Source organism: Sciurus vulgaris (assembly GCF_902686455.1).
Source record: "Sciurus vulgaris genome assembly, chromosome: 11".
NCBI classification, from domain to species: domain Eukaryota; kingdom Metazoa; phylum Chordata; class Mammalia; order Rodentia; family Sciuridae; genus Sciurus; species Sciurus vulgaris.
The window spans coordinates 19,629,283-19,649,314 of NC_136472.1; the positions used below are offsets into that span (position 1 = coordinate 19,629,283).

The window sequence follows — 20,032 nt, forward strand, 5'->3', positions numbered from 1 at the left end:
AAACTAGCCACTAATGATGTTTGTGGGCACCAAGTGGGAGTAAGTAAAGGACTTTTACTATTGCCTTGGAAAAGATTTCAGCAATTATGGATCCTCTGGGTACTGGAAAGTTCAGAGCATTTCCAAAGCATGCAGTCTGTGAAAGTCAATTTAAACATTTCTCTAGAGTCTATGAGGGGAGAATTATAAAGAAGAGTCTGTGAGCAAATGATCACAGTAGAGCCATGACTGATGAAATGGAGATTTGTTTGTGAGATCCCATTCGTGAGCTGAGTTCGTTTCTAGAGGTAATGGAGTTGAAAAGAGAACTTGAGTTAGGATAAACAAAGTCCCCCTCGACATCACTCCTAGGCTATTAGGAAGCAAATTTATTAAGAAAACCATGTCCAACCAAGTGAATTCACTTATATGCTTTGTATGGAATATAATAAGTTTTCCTGATTTGGATAATTAGGCTGTGTTCCCTTTGTTTTTAATTCACATTGAATATAGTTCAAAAATGAAAATATTTTTTCTGAAGAATTACACATAGAAGATTCATTTATGTTTTCATAGGACACCGAGAAAATGAGTAGGAACGAAGAACTAGAGATACCAATGCATACAAAGTGGAACAGTTCATTTTTCTGAGGACATTCAGATCTACAATGGAACCAAATGAACTAAAATGTGCACACTGGAGAGCGGTCTACCATTCCAGGGTTCCACTAGTCACCTGGTGGAGTCTGTTGCAAGTTGTGTTGCATATGCCCACAGGGGGAGAAAGAAGTGACAGCACCATCTCCAGACAGAACATTCCACAGTAAGCAGACCCAGGTCAGTGAAAGGTAAATCTTTCTTCAAAATTTTAAGCAGTTCAGCTTGATTTAGCAGGTTTACCTTCTCTGAAGTTATTTGTATAGTTAATACAGGACTGGAAACTTAGTATTTTCCTATGAGAATGAATTTGGACAGAAAAACATAAAAATATCACTAGAAAACACTATCTGCATTTTTGCAAAAGTGATCCAGCTAAAAATGACTAAGTCACTTTTAAAACACGAAGTTTAACATTTATATTTCACTAAATTCACTGAATCTGGATGGTTATGCTTGCAATGGGTTGAAATTTTTCCCCTTTTTATTTCTTCCATGTTGCCGCTTTAAAATTAGAATTTGTGAATTAGATCTTTTAAGAATAATAAGTAATAACTGTAGTTATCATCTGAATGAGCCAAGAATAAAAGGGAAGTGACCCAGGGACTCAGCTTCCTGAAAACCAGAGATATTATTTTCCTCAATTTTATTTAAGCCGAGATATGATGCTGAATTCTTTGTCCAGAATTTTTTTTTTAACTATGTGATTATGGGTTTAAGTCAGGGATTGGGGGAAAGGGGGAAAAGAGATAAAGAAAGAATAAAATAGCTCATGTTCTTTTGTGACAATATGGACTGACACTTTCAAATGCATGCCTAGATCACTTATTTAAGAATTTTTTTTGTATACAGTGAATATTTTTACCAAATAGCCATGATAAATGCAAGTTTATCTTATCTCAATGATTTTATAATAAAATGAAAATATTATTATCTTATGTCACCCTAACATTTGTCTTAACAATGGGAAATTCAGGGTGACCTACGTCTCATGTAATTCCATTTGTAAAATATGACTGGGAAAATTTATTAAACCCAGAGAATAATACTCTCGGTGATAAAAATTCAGCTTAAAGGGGCATTTGTTTATGAAATACTTGAAACTTGGTACCATTTACATATCTGAAACCAGAAAAGTGTATAGAAGGAACATGAAAGAAAGGGTGTTATGGAGACAGACACATAAGAACTTTTGAACGAATCATGCTCACTGAGCTGTAATACAGATCATTCGTTTGTATTTGGAAAAAAGAAAAAAAGGAAGGAAATACTTCATCTCAGCTCTACCGCTACATGCATTTGTGATGGAGAAGAAGCTCCATCACATAGTTGGTTTAGATTCAAAGAGATCTGACACCTTGGTATCACATATGGTTGGCTTTTCTTGTGTTCACATGTCTATAAATATCCACAACAACAGACAAACATAATTTTGAAATAACTGTTTTTGAGGATATTTGTCCTCAGCAAAACAATGAAAAGTTGTCTTTGAGATTTGCTTTAGAGAAAGAAAAAAGTTCATGAGTCACCGTTCCTAACACCTTACTTACTTGTGGTACCTCTAATGTATTGTCACTATTTTATTAAAATGAACTGGGTGAAATCTGACTTCCTTCTGTTCTTTAAAACTACCTGCAAAAGACCTGAAGTGAACAAAGTCTAAATCCATCGATTGCAGAGAACGAGTCTAACAGGCAATGGAATACTTTAAAAAGGATTTTGAAGTATCAGCACTTTGAAATACTGTGATAGTTTTTTCAAATTAAACATATGCCCCAAATACAAGCCAAATTGGGAGGAAAGATGGGCAATGTAACAGAATTCATGCTGCTGGGTCTCACTCAAAATCCAGACCTGCAGAAACTCTTATTTACTGTGTTTTTGGTGACCTATGTGATCACACTGGCAGGTAATACGCTCATCTCTGTCACCATCTTCATCAGCCCAGCCCTGGGCTCTCCCATGTACTTCTTTCTGTCCTGTTTGTCCATTATAGATGGTTTCTACTCTTCCTCCATAGCACCCAAAATGATCTTTGACTTGGTCTCTGAAAAGAACACCATATCCTTCAGTGGCTGCATGACTCAGCTCTTTGCTGAACATTTCTTCGGTGCAGCTGAGATCATCTTGCTAATGGCCATGGCCTGTGACCGCTACGTGGCCATCTGTAAGCCCTTGCACTACATGACCATCATGAGGCGGCAGGTGTGCGGTTTCCTGGTGGGAGCGGCTGGGGTCTTGGGGTTCATTCATGGGGGCATACAGATTTTGTTTATGTCCCAGTTACCATTCTGTGGCCCCAATGTCATTGACCACTTTATGTGTGATTTGATTCCTCTCCTGGAGCTGGCCTGCATGGACACCCACACTTTGGGGCCCCTGATTGCTGCCAACAGTGAGTCACTGTGTTTGATCATCTTCTCCATGCTGGTGGCTTCCTATGTGGTCATCCTGTGCTCCCTGAGGACTCACAGCTCTGAAGGGTGCCGCAAAGCCCTGTCTACCTGTGCCTCTCACGTCACCGTCGTTGTCCTGTTCTTCGTTCCTTGCTCATACCTGTACCTCAGACCTGTTGTCTCCCTCCCCAGTGACAAAGCTGTAACAGTGTTTTGTACCCTAGTGACGCCTATGTTAAACCCTTTGATCTACACCTTCAGAAATGAGGATGTGAAAAAGGTTATGAAGAAGCTCTGGGGTCAAATGCTGAAAGCAGATCACAAATAAACCCTGTGGTCAGTGTGTTCAGGCAAGAACATTGAGTGATGGTCTATAAAGCTCTGTTCTCCTTGACTGATTAAAATTGGTAAGGTCAATTATTCTATCTGCATCAAAATTTTAATTGGCATACAATTATACATATTCATGGGGTACAGTGTGATAATTCAGTACATGTACAGTAGATAAAATAATCGAATCAGTATATTTAGAATTTCCACCTCCTTAAACTTTATTAGTTCTTCATGCTTGGAATATTTAAACTCTCTTTTCTAATTATGTATAAAATATACAAAATATGTACTATAATCACCCTCCTGGGCTATAGAACATTAAAAATGATTCTTTCTATTAACTTTTAATAATTTTTTTCATCTGTGTGACCAAAATACCTTACAAGAACTTAGAGGTTTAAAAGTTGATTTGAGTTCATGTTACTTTTCTGGGCCCAACATGTGGTAGGACATCCTTGTGGAAGGCATGTTGGAGGAACACTGACCCAATCATGCTAGGTAGGAAGAAGAGAGAGAGAGAAGGTAGGAAGGAGCCACAGAGAAGATCCATCCTTCCAGGGCTTGCCTGGGTGACCCACCTCCTCCAGCTTCACTCCACCTACTTACACTTACTCCTTAGTCCATCCATTTGAACTATGAGAAACTAGCTAGGCTACAGTCTCATAATCATTTCACCTCTGAATATTGCTGCCTTGACAAGGAGCCTTTCAAGGACAACTCATATCTAAACCATAAGAAAGTTCATTTTGGTTCTCATTATCCAACCTTCTTTGTTCCTCCTCCTCTTCCACATACTTCCTAGACTCTCTTGAACACTGCTCTACTCACAACTTCTTTGAGATCAGCTTTTTTAGCTTCCACAGTGGTGAGACCATACAGTATTTGTCTTTTTTATTTCCCTTACATCACATGTAACAAATAACAGAATTTCATTCTCTTTGTGGCTGAATAATATTTCACTATATACACACACTATTGCATATGCATATGATGTGCACACATCATATTTTCTTTATCCATCTTCCATTGATGGACACATCAATTTTTATTAGTACCCCTTCAGGGAGATAGGCTGACATACTTGTCAAGACATGTTGGGAACAGTGCCAAGAGACCATAATACTTTAAGGAATGCCTGCAATTGCTTCATTTCTTGAAAGTAAGAAGAAAGGTACACTCATACACTGCTGGTGGGGCTGCAAATTAGTGCAGCCACTATGGAAAGCAGTGTGGAGATTCCTTAGAAAACTTGGAATGGAACCACCATTTGACCCAGCTATCCCACTCCTTGGCCTATACCCAAAGGACTTAAAATCTGCATACTACAGAGATACAGCCACATCAATGTTCATAGCTGCTCAATTCACAATAGCCAGACTGTGGAACCAACCTAGATGCCCTTCAATTGATGAGTGGATAAAGAAACTGTGGTATATATATACAATGGAATATTACTCAGCCATAAAGAATGATAAAATTATGACATTTGCAGGCAAATGGATGAAATTGGAGAATATCATGCTAAGTGAGATAAGCCAATCTCAAAAAGCCAAAGGACAAATGATATCGCTAATAAGTGGAGGTTGACACATAATGGGGGGGAGGGAAGGGTTAGAGTTAGGGTTAGGGAGGGGGGCAAGTATGGAGGAAGGAAGTACTGTATAGAGGGTAAAGAGGGGTGGGAGGGGTGGGGGGAAGGGAAAAAATAACAGAATGAATCAAACAACATTGCTCTATGTAAATTTATGATTACACAAATGGTATGCCTTTACGCCATGTACAAACAGAGAAACAACATGTATCCCATTTGTTTACAATAAAAAAAAAAAAAAGAAAATCTTAATCCACACACACAAAACTACTAGAGCTAATAAAGAGTTCAAAAAAAAAAAAAAAAAAAGAATAAATATAATCCAAATCCAAATTAGATTATTATCATCTTTATACCAAAGTACTCATAAAATATAATTTTAATATTTTTATGAAAAGACATATGAGGGCAAAACTACCAAAGATTTACAGGAGTAGTAGTGCCAGCCTCATTGTGGTTGACACATACCAAGAGCAACATTCCTGATGCCTTTTATGCTCTTCATTACAGCCATAGTGAAGTTTATTTTAAAAGAGAAACAGAAACTACACATGAAAAGACTGAAGAGCAGTAGGAAATGTCTTTAAATGTACATTCATCAAAATATACATTTTTATCTTCATGAGTTTGAAAGGTTAACATAAGTTCCACGACAGCAATAGAAAATTTTTATCTTAACACAATCACACAAATAGCATTTTCACCAAAGCCCTTATTGTGAAAATTGCTTCTCTGCCATTCCTTCTTGTGTACAATTATCTACAAAAGGAAGTGGAAGCAGAATTGGTTGGAGAAACAGAAATAAAATTGATAAATCTTGGAGTGTTAGAGCTGAAATCATCTGAACACTGAAGATGGGTTTTAGACACAAAAAAGAAGAAAAATGCTCTGAAAAGAGCTGTTTCAGGAAATTACAAGTGTTCAAAGGACAAATTCTGAAATGGAACTGAATGATAATGTTCTCAAATATGGATCATAGAAAAAATCCTAATCATGAACATAATGAAATTCTTAGATTTAGAAAGTGTCAGCTGCTCTGAAGTCATAGAGTAAGAGCTTTAGAAGAAGCCATACATCATGTACATGGCATGATTATTTTGAATAAACATATATTGTGGAATGAATAAATTGAGATAATTAACATATGTGTTACCTCATATCATTATCCTTTCAGGGCTAAGAATTCTCAAAATCTAATTAGCTAAAATTGGCTTAAATTTTATTTAGCTAAAACTTGGCTTAGGCAGAATTCCAGTCTCTAACTCAAAACTTTTGTTCTTCACCCAATCTCACAGTTATTCCCCCAGATATAAGCAAACAAGTTAATTTCCTATGTTTGTTTAAATTTCTAATGTTCTATTTGTAACTTGATTTTTGAAATCCTTCAGCCTTCATTTGCTTTCATAGACATACCTGACTGAAAATGCTGTCTTCAAAAAGCCAGCTAGATATTTGTCAGTTATTTATACTGCCATGTGTGTTTTGATTCTCAAGTAACAAGAAATGTCTTTGAAATTAACTATTATTTTTCATTTCCTGTAACAGTTGTGTTTGAAGAAGCAGTCTGTGGCTTGCAGGATGGTGACTTTCCTCTGATAAATAAAAACAAAAAAAAGAAATTACCCAAATTTTTGACATATATGTTGCTTTATTAGATTTTTCTCATGCTGACCAAAATACTGATGAGAACAATTTAGAGAAAGAAAAGTTAATTTGCTTCACAGTTTCAGAGGTCTAGTCCATGGTCTTCCTATTCCATATCTCTGGGACTGAGGTGAGTCAGGACATCTTGGTTCAATGCAGGCATTACTTAATCCTGGTGGAAGAGCATGGCATAGGAAATCAGCTCAGGGCATGAAAACCAGGAAATAGAGAACAAGAACTGCTCACCATGGAACAAGAACTGTTCTCAGTGGCTCAATCAACATATTCCGTAATTCTTCTCAATCTAATCATTTCAACTCTGATAATTATTGCATTGTCTCACACAAAAGTTTTGGCAGGACACCTCATAACTAAATATATGTTAATATTTTCCTTTAAGAAAGAAATTTCAGATCTCTGGCACTGGCCCAGCCCCACGCAAGAACACTGCCATGCTGTGCCCACGGTGCTACGGCTCCCCATCTACCAATGCCTTGGGATGCTTAGATTATCCCCAATGCCTATGCCACCATCTTTAGTTGGGGCAGTGTCCATCCTGGGACCTGCTGGATACTGAAGAAGACTCATTATCAAGATATCTATATGTTAGCCACCAACTTGGGACATGGCCACTTATATCCAGTGATATCAGCCAAGTCCTGAGAGATCATCATCAAGGACCCTACGGACTTGGTTGCTTCTGAGGTATCCCTGCTAGCTGTCCCAATAGCTACTCTCTTGCTGCAGAAGGAGGAGAAAGCCTTGCAAGGGGTCAATAAGTGGGAAAAGGAATTGAGGAAATCTTGATCCTGGATGGTTCAGCCAATTAGTCTGGCAACCACTGGGATCCCAGAGACAACCCAGGAGCACTTGTTGGGACCCAACATCAGCCTCATTCATGACTCCACCGAGCACCTGGTCCTGAAGGTTTAGCAACAAACACGGACCTCTGGCTCCTCAATCTCCAGTCTCCAAACCATCCCCTAAACACCAACTGGTTGAGTGCCTGCAGCTCTGTGGCTGACCCATAACTTTCAACACTTGGTCTTGATTTACCCACTATAGAACAACTTTCCAAGATATGCACAGAGGTCCTGGTGCTCAACCATTGGCACCTCCAGGGAGAGAGGTTACTGATTCGCAGGGACATAAGACATACACTTTAGTGACTAAATTATAGACCAAGAATTGTGAGGTCCACAATTGAGAGAAAGGGCTAAGACCAGGCTCCTGGGTCACAAGTTGGACCCCAAAGGAGAGTCCTGGGGTGCAATCTTCCAGGGGGCAGGCAATTGCTATACCCTGCCTCCAGGAGTTTGGCCTCTAAGTCTAGTCCTTCCACCTTAGTAACTGTCATCATCCTGAGGATTGTGCTACCAGCAAACCAGTTGTCAGGAATTATCAGCAAACTCCAGACAACCATACCAATCAGAAGAGAAGAGAGGCAAAGAAGATATTGAACTTCAACAAAAATGATTGTTCAATTTTCCTTCAAGACTTTTTGTTTGTTTGTTTTCCCCCAATTTTCTCTCTTTCTTCATTTCCTTCTCTCACATCCCCATCATCTTTGAAATCAATACCTTCCATAATGAAGATACTGAAGAATAGGAGATTTGAGTGGTGTATTACAAGTTTTGTAGATTTTTTAAATTTTAATTTTTTATTTTTAAAACTTTTTTACTCTATTTCCCTCTCATTTATCCATTTCCTCAGTTGCTTTATTCTTTTCCTCATGCTAAAAATCAACTTCTTTTGATTACATGTTCACTCATCCAATGCTGTAGTACCTCTATATTCTCACTTCTTACCTAATTAACATTACAAACTACACCCTATTCCCATCCTCTTTGTCCACTATTAGAAATTGTAGACCTTTTTGTGAATCTATTGTTTATGCAGTAGATAATAATCAAACTCATCCTTTCTGTTTATTATGACAATACTGTTAACATCTAAATAGGGACTAATTGGATTAACACTCTATAATGTTTGTATTGGGTGCTGTTGATATTGATCTCCTCTATTGGAAACCTGCAGGATACTATAAACCTATGGGGGAAACTGTAGTACTTCAGATCTGCACAGGTAGAGTGGAAGATATGTGAACAACATGAAAAAACAAGGAAATAAAGCACCCCAAACAAATCAAGATGCTATATTAATAGAATCCATTGACAGCACTGTAGAAGAAATATCAGAAAAGTAGTTCAGAATGAACATAATTAAAATAATCCATGAAATAAAGGATGATATAAAAGAGCAAATGTAGACAATGAATGATCATTTCAATAAAAATTTAAAAGAGGAAATGCAGGAAGCAAAAGATTATTTCAATAAAGAGAGATTCTGAAAAAAAAAAAAACAGAAATTCTTGAAAGGAAAGAAACAATAAACCAAATTAAAAACTCAATAGAAATCATGACCAACAGACTAAATCATTCAGAAACCAGAACCTCAGGCAATGAAGACAAAATATATAACCATGAATATAAATTTGACCATACAGAGAAGATAGTAAAAACTCATGAATAGAACCTCCAAGAATTATGAGATAACATAAAAAAGATCAAATTTATGCATTGCAGAGCTAGCTGGCAGGCAGCCAGCCTGCCCAACCCCCACACTGAGGTAGGTCGCCATTTCAGAGCAAGTCTGCTGAGGAGCCAGCCCACTTGTATTGCTGAGCTAGCCAACAGGCAGCCGACCCACCCAAACCCCACGCTGAGGTTGGACAACTTCACTGAGCAACCCTGCCTGACCCCACACCAAGGTCAGGCACCATTGCTGAGCCTGCCTGCCTGCCCCCCCTACTGCTGAGGGACACTGCAATTGTCTATGTGCTGACACAGGGCACCCTCACTGGGACTCCCCAGCTTCTTTAAGGCTGGTGCAGGCATTGCGAATTATTCCTGAGGGCGTGGCCATCATCATTGGAAGGGCGGCTCCCTTCCTGAGATAACTACAGGATATTGGAGGCCCTTTGACAGCACCCAGGAGTCAAGAAGAGGAGGTATTGAAAGATTCAGGACCAACTCAGAGCCACCAGGTGAGTCTTTCCCACTGTTTGGGCTCCCCAGATGGGGCAGCAGTACCAAAACGCAGGGAACTTTGTGGAGTAGAGTGGCCCAGTGAGACTCCCCCACTGGAGCTGTGAACCCAGTCAACCAGGAGCATTGCAGATGAGATCTGCACAAGGAGAGTCTTCGACACAGAATGAGGGGTCCCAGGCCCAGGGGGCAGGACCAGACCACAGGCAGCTTCTCAGAAGAAGGCCACACAGCAAGAGGCTTGGCACAGGGTGAGGCTTCCTGGACAAGATGATGGCTCTGGATCCCTGGACATGTTGCAGAGGAGGACTACTCAGTCCAGATGGTAGTGCTGGACAAAAGGGAAATTCTCGGAGGAGAGTTGCCCTGAGAAACTTCCCCATTGGGTGAAACTTCCCTACTGGGGGAGGCATTTCCACCAGGGCAACAGAACCAGAGACAAAGGCCCAGACCAGATATGCCAGTCTCTGGTCTACTCCCCCTTTGGCTGATCATCAGTCAATAAGTGGAAGCACCTCTGCTCATTGACAGGGAATACACCCCACCTGAAGGCCACCACCCATAGAACGGCAGCTTCCATGTGGAACACCACATTATCAAGTTCCTCCAAGACATCAGGCTACTGAAGGCTAGGAGGTGAGTTACTGGAGATCTACAGGGACAATAGTAGTCAGTAGAGGAAATCTGAAATATCTCAGAGTTTCACTACTTGAAGGATAGATACCTGAGCAATATGAAAAAATAAGGGAACAAAATGTCCCAAACAAACCTAGATGCTACAGAAATAAAATCCAGTGACAGCATGGCAGAAGAAATGTCAGAAAGGGAGTTCAGAATGTACATAATTAAAATGGTCAGAGAAGTAAATGATGAGATGGAAGAGCAAATGCAGGCTCTGAATGAATGCACCAATCAACAGTTAAAAGAGCAAATGCGGAAAGCAAAAGATCATTTCAATAAAGAGTTAGAGATACTGAAAAAAAAAAAAAAAAAAAACAGACAGAAATCCTTGAAATGAGGAAACAGTAAACCAAATCAAAAACTCCAGAGAAAGCATAACCAATAGGATAGACACCTGAAAGACAGAACCTCAGAAACTGAAGACAAAATATTTCATGTTGAAAACAATGTTGACCAAACAGAGAAGATGGTAAGAAACCATGAACAGAATCTACAATAATTATGGAATATCATGAAAAGGCCAAATTTAAGACTTATTGGGATTGAGGAAGGCACAGAGGAACAAACCAAAGGAATGCACAATCTATTTAATGAAAAAAATATCAGAAAATTTCCCAAATCTGAAGAATGAAATAGAAAATCACATACATGAGGTTTATATGACTCCAAATATACAAAATTACAATAGATCCACACCAAGGCTTATTGTAATGAAAATACATAACATACAAAATAAAGAGAGAATTTTAAAGACTGTGAAAGAAAAAAATCCGATTACATTCAGGGAAAAACCAATATGGATATCAGCAGATTTTTCAACACAGACCCTAAAAGCTAGGAGGGCCTGGAACAACATTTTTCAAGCTCTGAAAACAGATGTCAACCAAGAATCTTATACCCAGAAAAACTTGCCTTCAGATTTGACGATGAAATAAAATTCCTCCATGATAAACAAAAGCTAAAAGAATTTACAAATAGAAAGCCAGTGCAACAGATTATCCTCAGCAAAATATTCCATGAGGAAGAGATGAAAAATAACGATATAAATCATCAAAGGGAGGAACTGCCCTAAAGGAACATTTCAAATAAAGGAGAAACCCAGTCGTGTCAAAAAAAAAAAAAAAAAAAAAAAAAGAGTAAAATGATGGGGATTACAAATCACATCTCAAAAATAACCCTGAATGTTAATGGCCTGAACTCATCAATCAAAAGACTTAGACTGGCAGATTGGATTAAAAAGAAAAATCCAACAATAAGCTGCCTGCAAGAGACTCACCTCATAGAAAGAGATACCCACAGACTAAAGGTGAAAGGATGGGAAAAAACATGGACTAAGCAAAAAAGCTGGAGTATTCATCCTCATATCAGATAATGTGGACTTCAAGCCAAAGGTAGTCAGAAGGGATAAAGAAGGACATTTCATACTGCTTAAGGGAAGCATAAATCAGCAAGACATAACAATCATAAATAACTATGCCCCAAACAGTGGCTCATCCGTGTACGTCAAACAAATCCTTCTCAATTACAGAAATCAAATAGACCAAAACACAATAATACAAGGTGATTTTAACGAACCTCTGAACATTGCACAGATCTTCCAAACAAAACTTGAACAATGAAAATATAGATCTCAATAACACAATCAATAACTTACACTTAATGGACATTTATAGAATATAACATCCAGCAAAGAGCTAATACACTTTCTTCTCAGCAGTACATGGATCCTACTCTAAAATAGACCATATTTTATGCCACAAAATTAATGTTAGCAAATACAAGAAGATAGAGGTAGTACCTTGTACTCTATCAGATCATAATAGATTGAAATTAGAAATAAATGACAGAGTAAAACACAAACTACTCCAACACCTGGAAATTAAAAAATACTCAATTGTATGATGAATGGATAAGAAGAAATCAGGAGGGAAATTAAAAATTAATAGAGGTAAATGAAAACAAAGATACATCATATCAAAATCTCTGGGAAACTATGAAAGCAGTACTTAGAGGGAAACATTACATGCAGCACATTCAATAAAAGAAGAAAAAATCAACAAATAAACTACCTAACACTACAACTCAAAGACCTAGAAAAAGAAAAAACATAGCAACACCGAAAGAAGTAGAAGACAGGAAATATTTAAAATCAGAGCTGAAATCAATGAAATTGAAACAAAGGAAACAATTGAAAAAATTGACAAAATAAATAGTTAGTTCTTTGAAACAATAAACAAAAGGATAAACCCTTAGCCACACTACCAAAGAGAAGGAGAGAGAAAACTCAAATTACTAAAATTCGGAATGAACAAGGAAATATCACGACACACACGAGTGAATTACAAAACATAATTAGAAGCTATTTTGAAAATATATACTCCAACAAAATAGAAAATCTCAAAGACATCAACAGGATTCTAGAGACATATGAATTACCTAAACTGAACAAGGAGGATGTACTAAATTTAAATACATCAATTTCAAGTATTGTAATAGAAGAAGTCATCAAAAGCCTAGTAACAAAGAGAAGTCCGGGACCAGATGGGTTCTTAGCCGAGTTCTACAAAATCTTTAAAGTAGAGCTCATTCCAATACTTCTCAAAGTATTTCATGAAATAGAAGAGGAGGGAAATCTCCCAAACTCATTCTATGAAGACAATATCACCCTGATACCTAAACCAGGCAGAGACATATCAAGGAAAGAAAATTTCAGACCAATATCCTTAATGAACATTGATGCAAAAAAACTCAACAAAAGTTTAGCAAATCCCATACAAAAATATATTAAATAGATAGTGCACCACGATCAAGTGGTTTTATCCCAGGCATGCAAGGTTGGTTCAACATCTGAAAATCAATAAATGTCATTCACCATATCAACAGACTTAAAGTTAAGAATCACATGATGATTTTGATAGATGCAGAAAAAGCATCCCTTTATGCTCAAAACACTAGAAAAAATAGGGATACTGGGAACATTCCTTAACATTGTAAAGGCCATCTCTGCAGAGCCCATGGCCAATATCATTCTAAATGGTGAAAAATTGAAAGCATTCCCCTTGAAAACTGGAAAAAGGCAGGGATGCCTTCTTTCACCACTTCTGTTCAACATTGTCCTCAAGCCAGAGCCATTAGACAGACCAAGGAAATTAAAGGGATGTGAATATGAAAAGAACTCAAACTATTCCTATTTGCTGATGACATGATTCTACATTTACAGGAACCAGGAAATTCCACCAGAAAACTTTTAAAACTCATAAGTGAATTCAGTAAAGTAGCAGGATATAAATGATCATAAATCTATTACTTTTTTATACATAAGTGATGAATCCTCAGAAAGATAAATTAGGAAAATTACCCCATTCACAATAGCCTCAAAAAAAAAAAAAATAAAATACTTGGGAATCATTCTAACAAAAGAGGTGAAAGACCTCTACAATAAGAACTACAGAATGGTAAAAAAATATTAAAGAAAACCTTAGAAGATGGAAAGATCTCCCATGTTCTTGGAGAGGCAGAATTAATATTGTCAAAATGGCCATACTACCAAAAGTGCTATACAGATTCAGTGCAATTCCAATTAAAATCCCAATGATGTACTTCACAGAAATAGATCAAGTAATCAGGAAATTCTTCTGGAAGAATAAGAAACCCAGAATAGCTAATGCAATCCTTAACAGGAAGAGTAAAGCAGGGCATATCACAATACAAGAACTTCAACTATACTCAAAGCAATAGTAACAAAAATGGCATGGTGTTGACACCAAAATAGACAGGTAGATCAATGGTGCAGAGTAGAGGACACAGACAGAAACCCAATAAATACAATTTTCTCACACTTGACAAAGGTGCCAAAAATATGCAATAGAGAAAAGATAGCCTCTTCAACAAATGGTGCTGGGAAAACTGGAAATCCATATGAAAGAGAATGAAACTAAACCCATATCTCTCACCCTGCAAAAATAAACTCAAAATGAATCAAGGACCATGGAATCAGATCAGAGACTCTTCATCTTATAGAAGAAAAAGTAGGTCCAAATCTTCAACTTGTTGGTTTAGGATCAGACTTCCTTAACAAGACTCCCATAGCACAAGAAATAAAAGCAAGATTCAATAAATCTGATGGAATCAAACTAAATGCTTTCTCTCAGCAAAGGAAACTATCAGCTATGTGAAGAGAGAGCATACAGAGTGAAAGAAAATCTTTGCCACTCACACTTCAGATAGAGCATGAATTTCCAGAATATATAAAGAACTCAAAAAACTCTACACCAAAATTACAAGTAACCCAATCAACAAATGAAGTAAAGAAATGAACAGACACTTCACAGAGGAAGATCTACAAGCAATCAAAAGATATTTGAAAAAATGTTTAACATCTCTAGTAATAAGAGAAATGCAAATCAAAACTACCCTAAGTTTCCATCTCACCCCAATTAGAAGGGCAATTATTAAGAATACAAGCAACAATAAGTGTTGGCGAGGTTGTGGGGAAAAGGTACGCTCATATATTGCTGGTGAGGCTGCAAATTAGTGCAGCCACTCTGGAAAGCAGTGTGGAGATTCCTTAGAAAACTTGAGATGGAACAACTATTTGACCCAACTATCCCACTCCTTGGCCTATACCCAAAGGACTTAAAATCAGCATACTTCAGAGATACAGCCATATCAAAGCTCATAGCTGCTCAATTCACAATAGCCATATTGTGGAACCAAACTAGATGCCCTTCGATTGATGAATGGATAATGAAACTGTGGTATATATATATATATACACACACACACACACACACACACACACACACACACACACACAATGGAATATTTCTCAGCCATAAAAAATAATAAAATTATGGCATTTGCAGGCAAATGGATGAAATTGGAGAATATCATGCTAAGTGAGATAAACCAATCTCAAAAAACCAAAGGAGGAATGATTTCGCCAATAAGTGGATGATCACACATAATGCGGGGTGGGAGGGCAGCAAGAATGGAGGAAGGAGGGACTGTATAGAGGGAAAAAGGGGTGGGAAGGGTGGAGGGAAGGAAAAGAATAACAGAATGTGTCAAAAACTATTACCCTAGGTAAATGTATGATTACACAAATATTATGCCTCTACCTCATATACAGAGAAACAAGATGTATCCCATTTGTTTATAATAAATATAAATTTAAAAAATTAACGTACCTCATTTTTATTTTTAACAGTAATAATTATACATACTTATGTAGTAGAGTATGATATTTTAATACATATATGCAACATGTACTGATGAAATTGGAGCAACTAACAAAAAAAAAAAACCAAAAAACAAACAAACTAAAATGATTAAATTTAAGAATTATTGGGATTGAGGAAGGTACAGAGATATAAACCAGAGGAATCAACAATCTTTTCAATGAAATAATATCAGAAAATTTCCCAAATCTGAAGAATGAAATATAAAATCAAATACAAGAGACCTACAGGATACCAAATGTACAAAATTGCAACAGATCCACACCAAGGCACATTGTAATGAAAATGCCCAACACACAATTAGAGATAGAATTGTAAAGACTGCAAGAGAAATATATCAGATTACATAGGGGGAAGCCAATATGGATATCAGCAGATTTCTCAGCTCAAACCCTAAAGAGTAGAAGAGACACTATGAAAACAGCACCATGAGAAAAATTCATTTCATGAAATGCATTCAATTAAAGAAGAAAAAATCAACAAATAAATGAACATTACAGTTCAAAGCCCTAGATAAAGAACAGATTAAAACCAAAAGTAGTAAAACACAGAATATAATTAAATTCAGAGCTGAAATTAATGAAATTGAAATGAAAGACACAATTGAAAGTATTGACAAAACACAACAAAGTTGCTTCTGTGAAAAAAAAAATGGATTAACCCTTAACTACACTAATGAAGAGAAGGACAGAGAAAACTCAAATTACCTAAGTTTGTGATGAAAAAAGGAAGGATCAAGACAGACACAATTGAAATACAAAATATAATTAGAAACTATTTTGAAAATCTATTCTCCAACAAAATATAAAATCTTGATGATAGCGATAAATTTCTAGAGATATATTATCCATCCAAACTATATCAGGAGGACATACACAATTTAAACAGATCAATTTCAAGCAATAAATAGAAGAAGCCATTAAAATCCTACCAAACAAGAAAAACCCAGTACTGGATGGATTCTCAGTCAAGTTCTACAAGACCTTCAAAGAAATAATTCCAATACTCCTTAAAGTCTTCCATGACATAGAAAAGGAGGAACCCTTCCAAACTCATTCTATGAAGCTAGTGTTACCCTGATACCAAAACCAGGCAAAGACACATGAAGGAAAGAAAACTTCAGACCACTATTCCTCATGAACATAGATGCAAAAATTCTCAACAAAGTTCTGGCAAACTCCATACAAAAACATATTAAAAGGACAGTACAACATGATCAAGTGGGGTTCATCCCAGAGAGGCAGGGTTGGTTCAACATCCAAAATCAAAAAATGTGATTTACCACATCAGTAAACTTAAAGTTAAAAATCATATGATCATATCAATAGATAAATTAAAAGCATTTGATAAAATACAGCACCCCTTCTTGCTCAAAACACTAGATAAAATAGGGATATTAGGATTATACCTCAACATTGTAAAGGCTATCTATGCTAAGCCGAAGGCCAATGTCATTCTAAAAGGAGAAAAACTGAAAGCATTCCCTCTAAAAATTGTAACAAGACAGGGACACCCTCTTCCATCACTTTTATTTGACATCACTCTTGAAACTCTAGTCAGAGAAATAAGATGGACCAAAGAAATTAAAGAGATACAAATAGGAATGAAGGACTCAAACTACCACTATTTTCCAACAACATAATTCTATATTTAAAGGATCCAAACAATTCTGCCAGAAAACTTCTTGAACTAATAAATGAAATCAGCAAAGTAGCAGGATATAAAATCCACACTCATTAATCTAATACATTTCTATTCATAAATGATGAATCCTCTGAAAGAAAAATTAGGAAAACTATACTATTCGCAAGATCCTCAGGGGGGAAAAAAATACTTGGGAATCAATCTAACAAAAGAGGTGAAAGACCTCTACAATGAAAACTAAAGAACAGTAAAAATATTTTAAAGAAAACCTTAGAAGATGAAAGATCTCCCATGTTTTTGTATAGGCAGAATTCAATTCCAACTAAAATCTCAATGACTTACCTCAAAGAAATAGAGAAAACAATCATGAAACTCATTTGGAAAAATAAGACACCCAGAATACCCAAATCAATCTTTAGCAAGAAGAGTGAAGCAGGCAGTATTACAATACCACATCTTAAACTATACTACAGAGCTACAGTAACAAAACAGCATGGTATTGGCACCAAAATAGACAGGTAGACCAATAGAACAGAATAGAAGAAACAGAGACAAACCCACATAAGTACAGTTTTCTTATAGTAGAAAAAGATGCCACAAACATACAATGGAGGAAATACAGCCTCTTCAACAAATGGTGCTGGGAAAACTGGAAATCCCCATGCAGTAAAATGAAATTAAACTCCTATCTCTCAACCTACAAAAAACACAAATCAAAATGGATCAGCACCTAGGAATTAGACCAAGAACCCTGCACCAAGTAGAAGAAAAAGTAGGTCCAAATCTTCATCAAGTCAGCTTAGGACCAGACTTCCTTAACAAGACTCCCAAAGCACAAGAAATAAAAGCAAGAATCAATAAATCTGATGGATTCAAACTGAAAAGGTTTTATTCAGGAAAGGAAACAATCAATAATGTGAAGAGAAAGCCTATAGAGTGGGAGAAAATCTTTACCACATACACTTCAGACAGAGTACTAATCTCCAGAATTTATAAAGAACTCAAAAAACTTTACACCAAGAATACAAATAACCTAATCAGTAAATGTGCTAAAATGAGCAGACACTTCACAGAAGATATATAATCAATCAAGAAATATATAAAAAATGTTCAGCATCTCTAGTAATTAGAGAAATGCAAATCAAAACCACCCTAAGAATTCATCTCACTCAATTAGAATGGCTATTATCAAGAACGCTGGTGGGGTTGCAAATTGGTGCAGTCACTCTACAAAACAATATGGAAATTCATCAGAAAACTTGGAATGATTTCACTATTTGACCCAACTATCCCATTCCTCAGTTATACTAGAGTATAGTAGCTCAATTCACAGTAGCTAGAATTTGGACCCAATCTAGATGCCCTTCAATAGATGAATGGATAAAGAAACCATGGTATATATATACAGAGGAATGTTGCTTAGCCATAAAGAAGAATAAAATTATGGCATTGTCAGGAATTGTTCCAAGAACTTGATGTAGGTTTCCTTCATAGTACTGTGAGTTTTTATTTCTTTCAATGTTACCTTGAGTCAGATATCATTATTGAATCTATTTTACATCTGCACAAACTATGAACCTTTGTTTAAAGGCTTTGTTTAAAGGCTTTGTCTAAAGGAGGTTAAAAACCATGCATAAGGTAATGGACTTTAGAAAGCATCCATGCCAGATACAATATCCAGAAGCTATGCCTGGGCATGTGTGGTAGGTACTGTTACCTGGTGATGATGGTCAGGTCTTCAGAGCTGTTTGCATAAATGGAGTGAATAGTATCCATTGATTCTTTTTTGGTAAGTTTTATAGTTTATATATAATTTTTTAACTAAAATTTTTAAAAATATATGTTTAATAGTAGATGGGCACAATATCTTTATTTATTGATTTTATGTGATGCTGAGGATGGAACCCAGTGTCTCATGCTACTGAGGCAAGCTCTCTACCACTGAGCTACAACCCCATCCCTGTTTAAAAAATTTTAAGTGTTACATATTTTTAGACTCAGATAAAAGTTGTAAAATATCCTGGAGAATATTCCACCACTTTCTTACCACTTATTCATATTTTTCCATATTTGTTTAGTCTCTTATCTCTTTTTATTTTGCACATATATATATAATTATAGACATGCTAATATCATTTTTCATTCTGAAATTCTGTCATTTACATGTATAAACATATTGATAGTTTTTTCTTGAAGTCTGAGTAGTAAATTGTAGACATGATGACCTTTTAGTCTTAAAACTTGAGGCCTTTCCAAAATTCCAGAAAGTTCGTGAATAACCACACACGGTTATAAAAATCAAGAAGTTGACATTTGGACAATACTATTAAACAATCCACACAGTTCAATTGCCACTTAACTAACACTCCCAATAATATCCTTTTTCTAGCAAAAGAAAATACAAAGTCATACATTGTATTTTCCTGTCATATGTAAAGCATGAATTCTTTTTATGTGAAACTATTCCTGAACCTTTCTTTTCTCTAAATCCAAGTGTTCTTAAGTTGATTTACAGGTTGAGAATTTTTATATATATGTAATTTATACATAAATATACATATATTATTTATATATAAATATAGATATGTATTCTCTCCCCTTATATAGTCAGAAAGTGATAAGGAATTGACTATATTTAAGAACTTATTAAAATGAACAACTGATTTTTATTTTTGACATAATTAGAGAAGTATATATACATTTTCCAATATTCATTTAGACTGGTTCTTGGAATGCGATGTTTGGCCATGATGGGGAAACACAGAGAAGATTTATCCTCCTGTCTATCATAAGCAAGCAAGCCAGGACAAAAGGAACAAT

The 20,032-nt window shown here is 36.3% G+C and overlaps 2 protein-coding genes and 1 pseudogene across 3 annotated transcripts in view; 2 read left to right on the forward strand and 1 right to left on the reverse strand.

Annotated features, from left to right (window-relative positions):
- The window catches only part of LOC306639149 (olfactory receptor 4C16-like), a 469,263-nt pseudogene that overhangs the window by 145,896 nt on the left and 303,335 nt on the right, over positions 1–20,032 (reverse strand). The gene's annotated exons all lie outside the window — the stretch shown is intronic.
- LOC306638432 (olfactory receptor 4P4-like) overlaps positions 1–20,032 on the forward strand; it is a gene marked incomplete at both ends in the record, with an annotated part of 109,388 nt that overhangs the window by 57,416 nt on the left and 31,940 nt on the right.
- Positions 2,440–3,360, forward strand: LOC306639127 (olfactory receptor 4C45-like; the record flags this gene model as incomplete). Its single annotated transcript, XM_079102546.1, has 1 exon — positions 2,440–3,360. One exon carries the CDS (start codon positions 2,440–2,442, stop codon positions 3,358–3,360), a length of 921 nt encoding a protein of 306 aa, XP_078958672.1.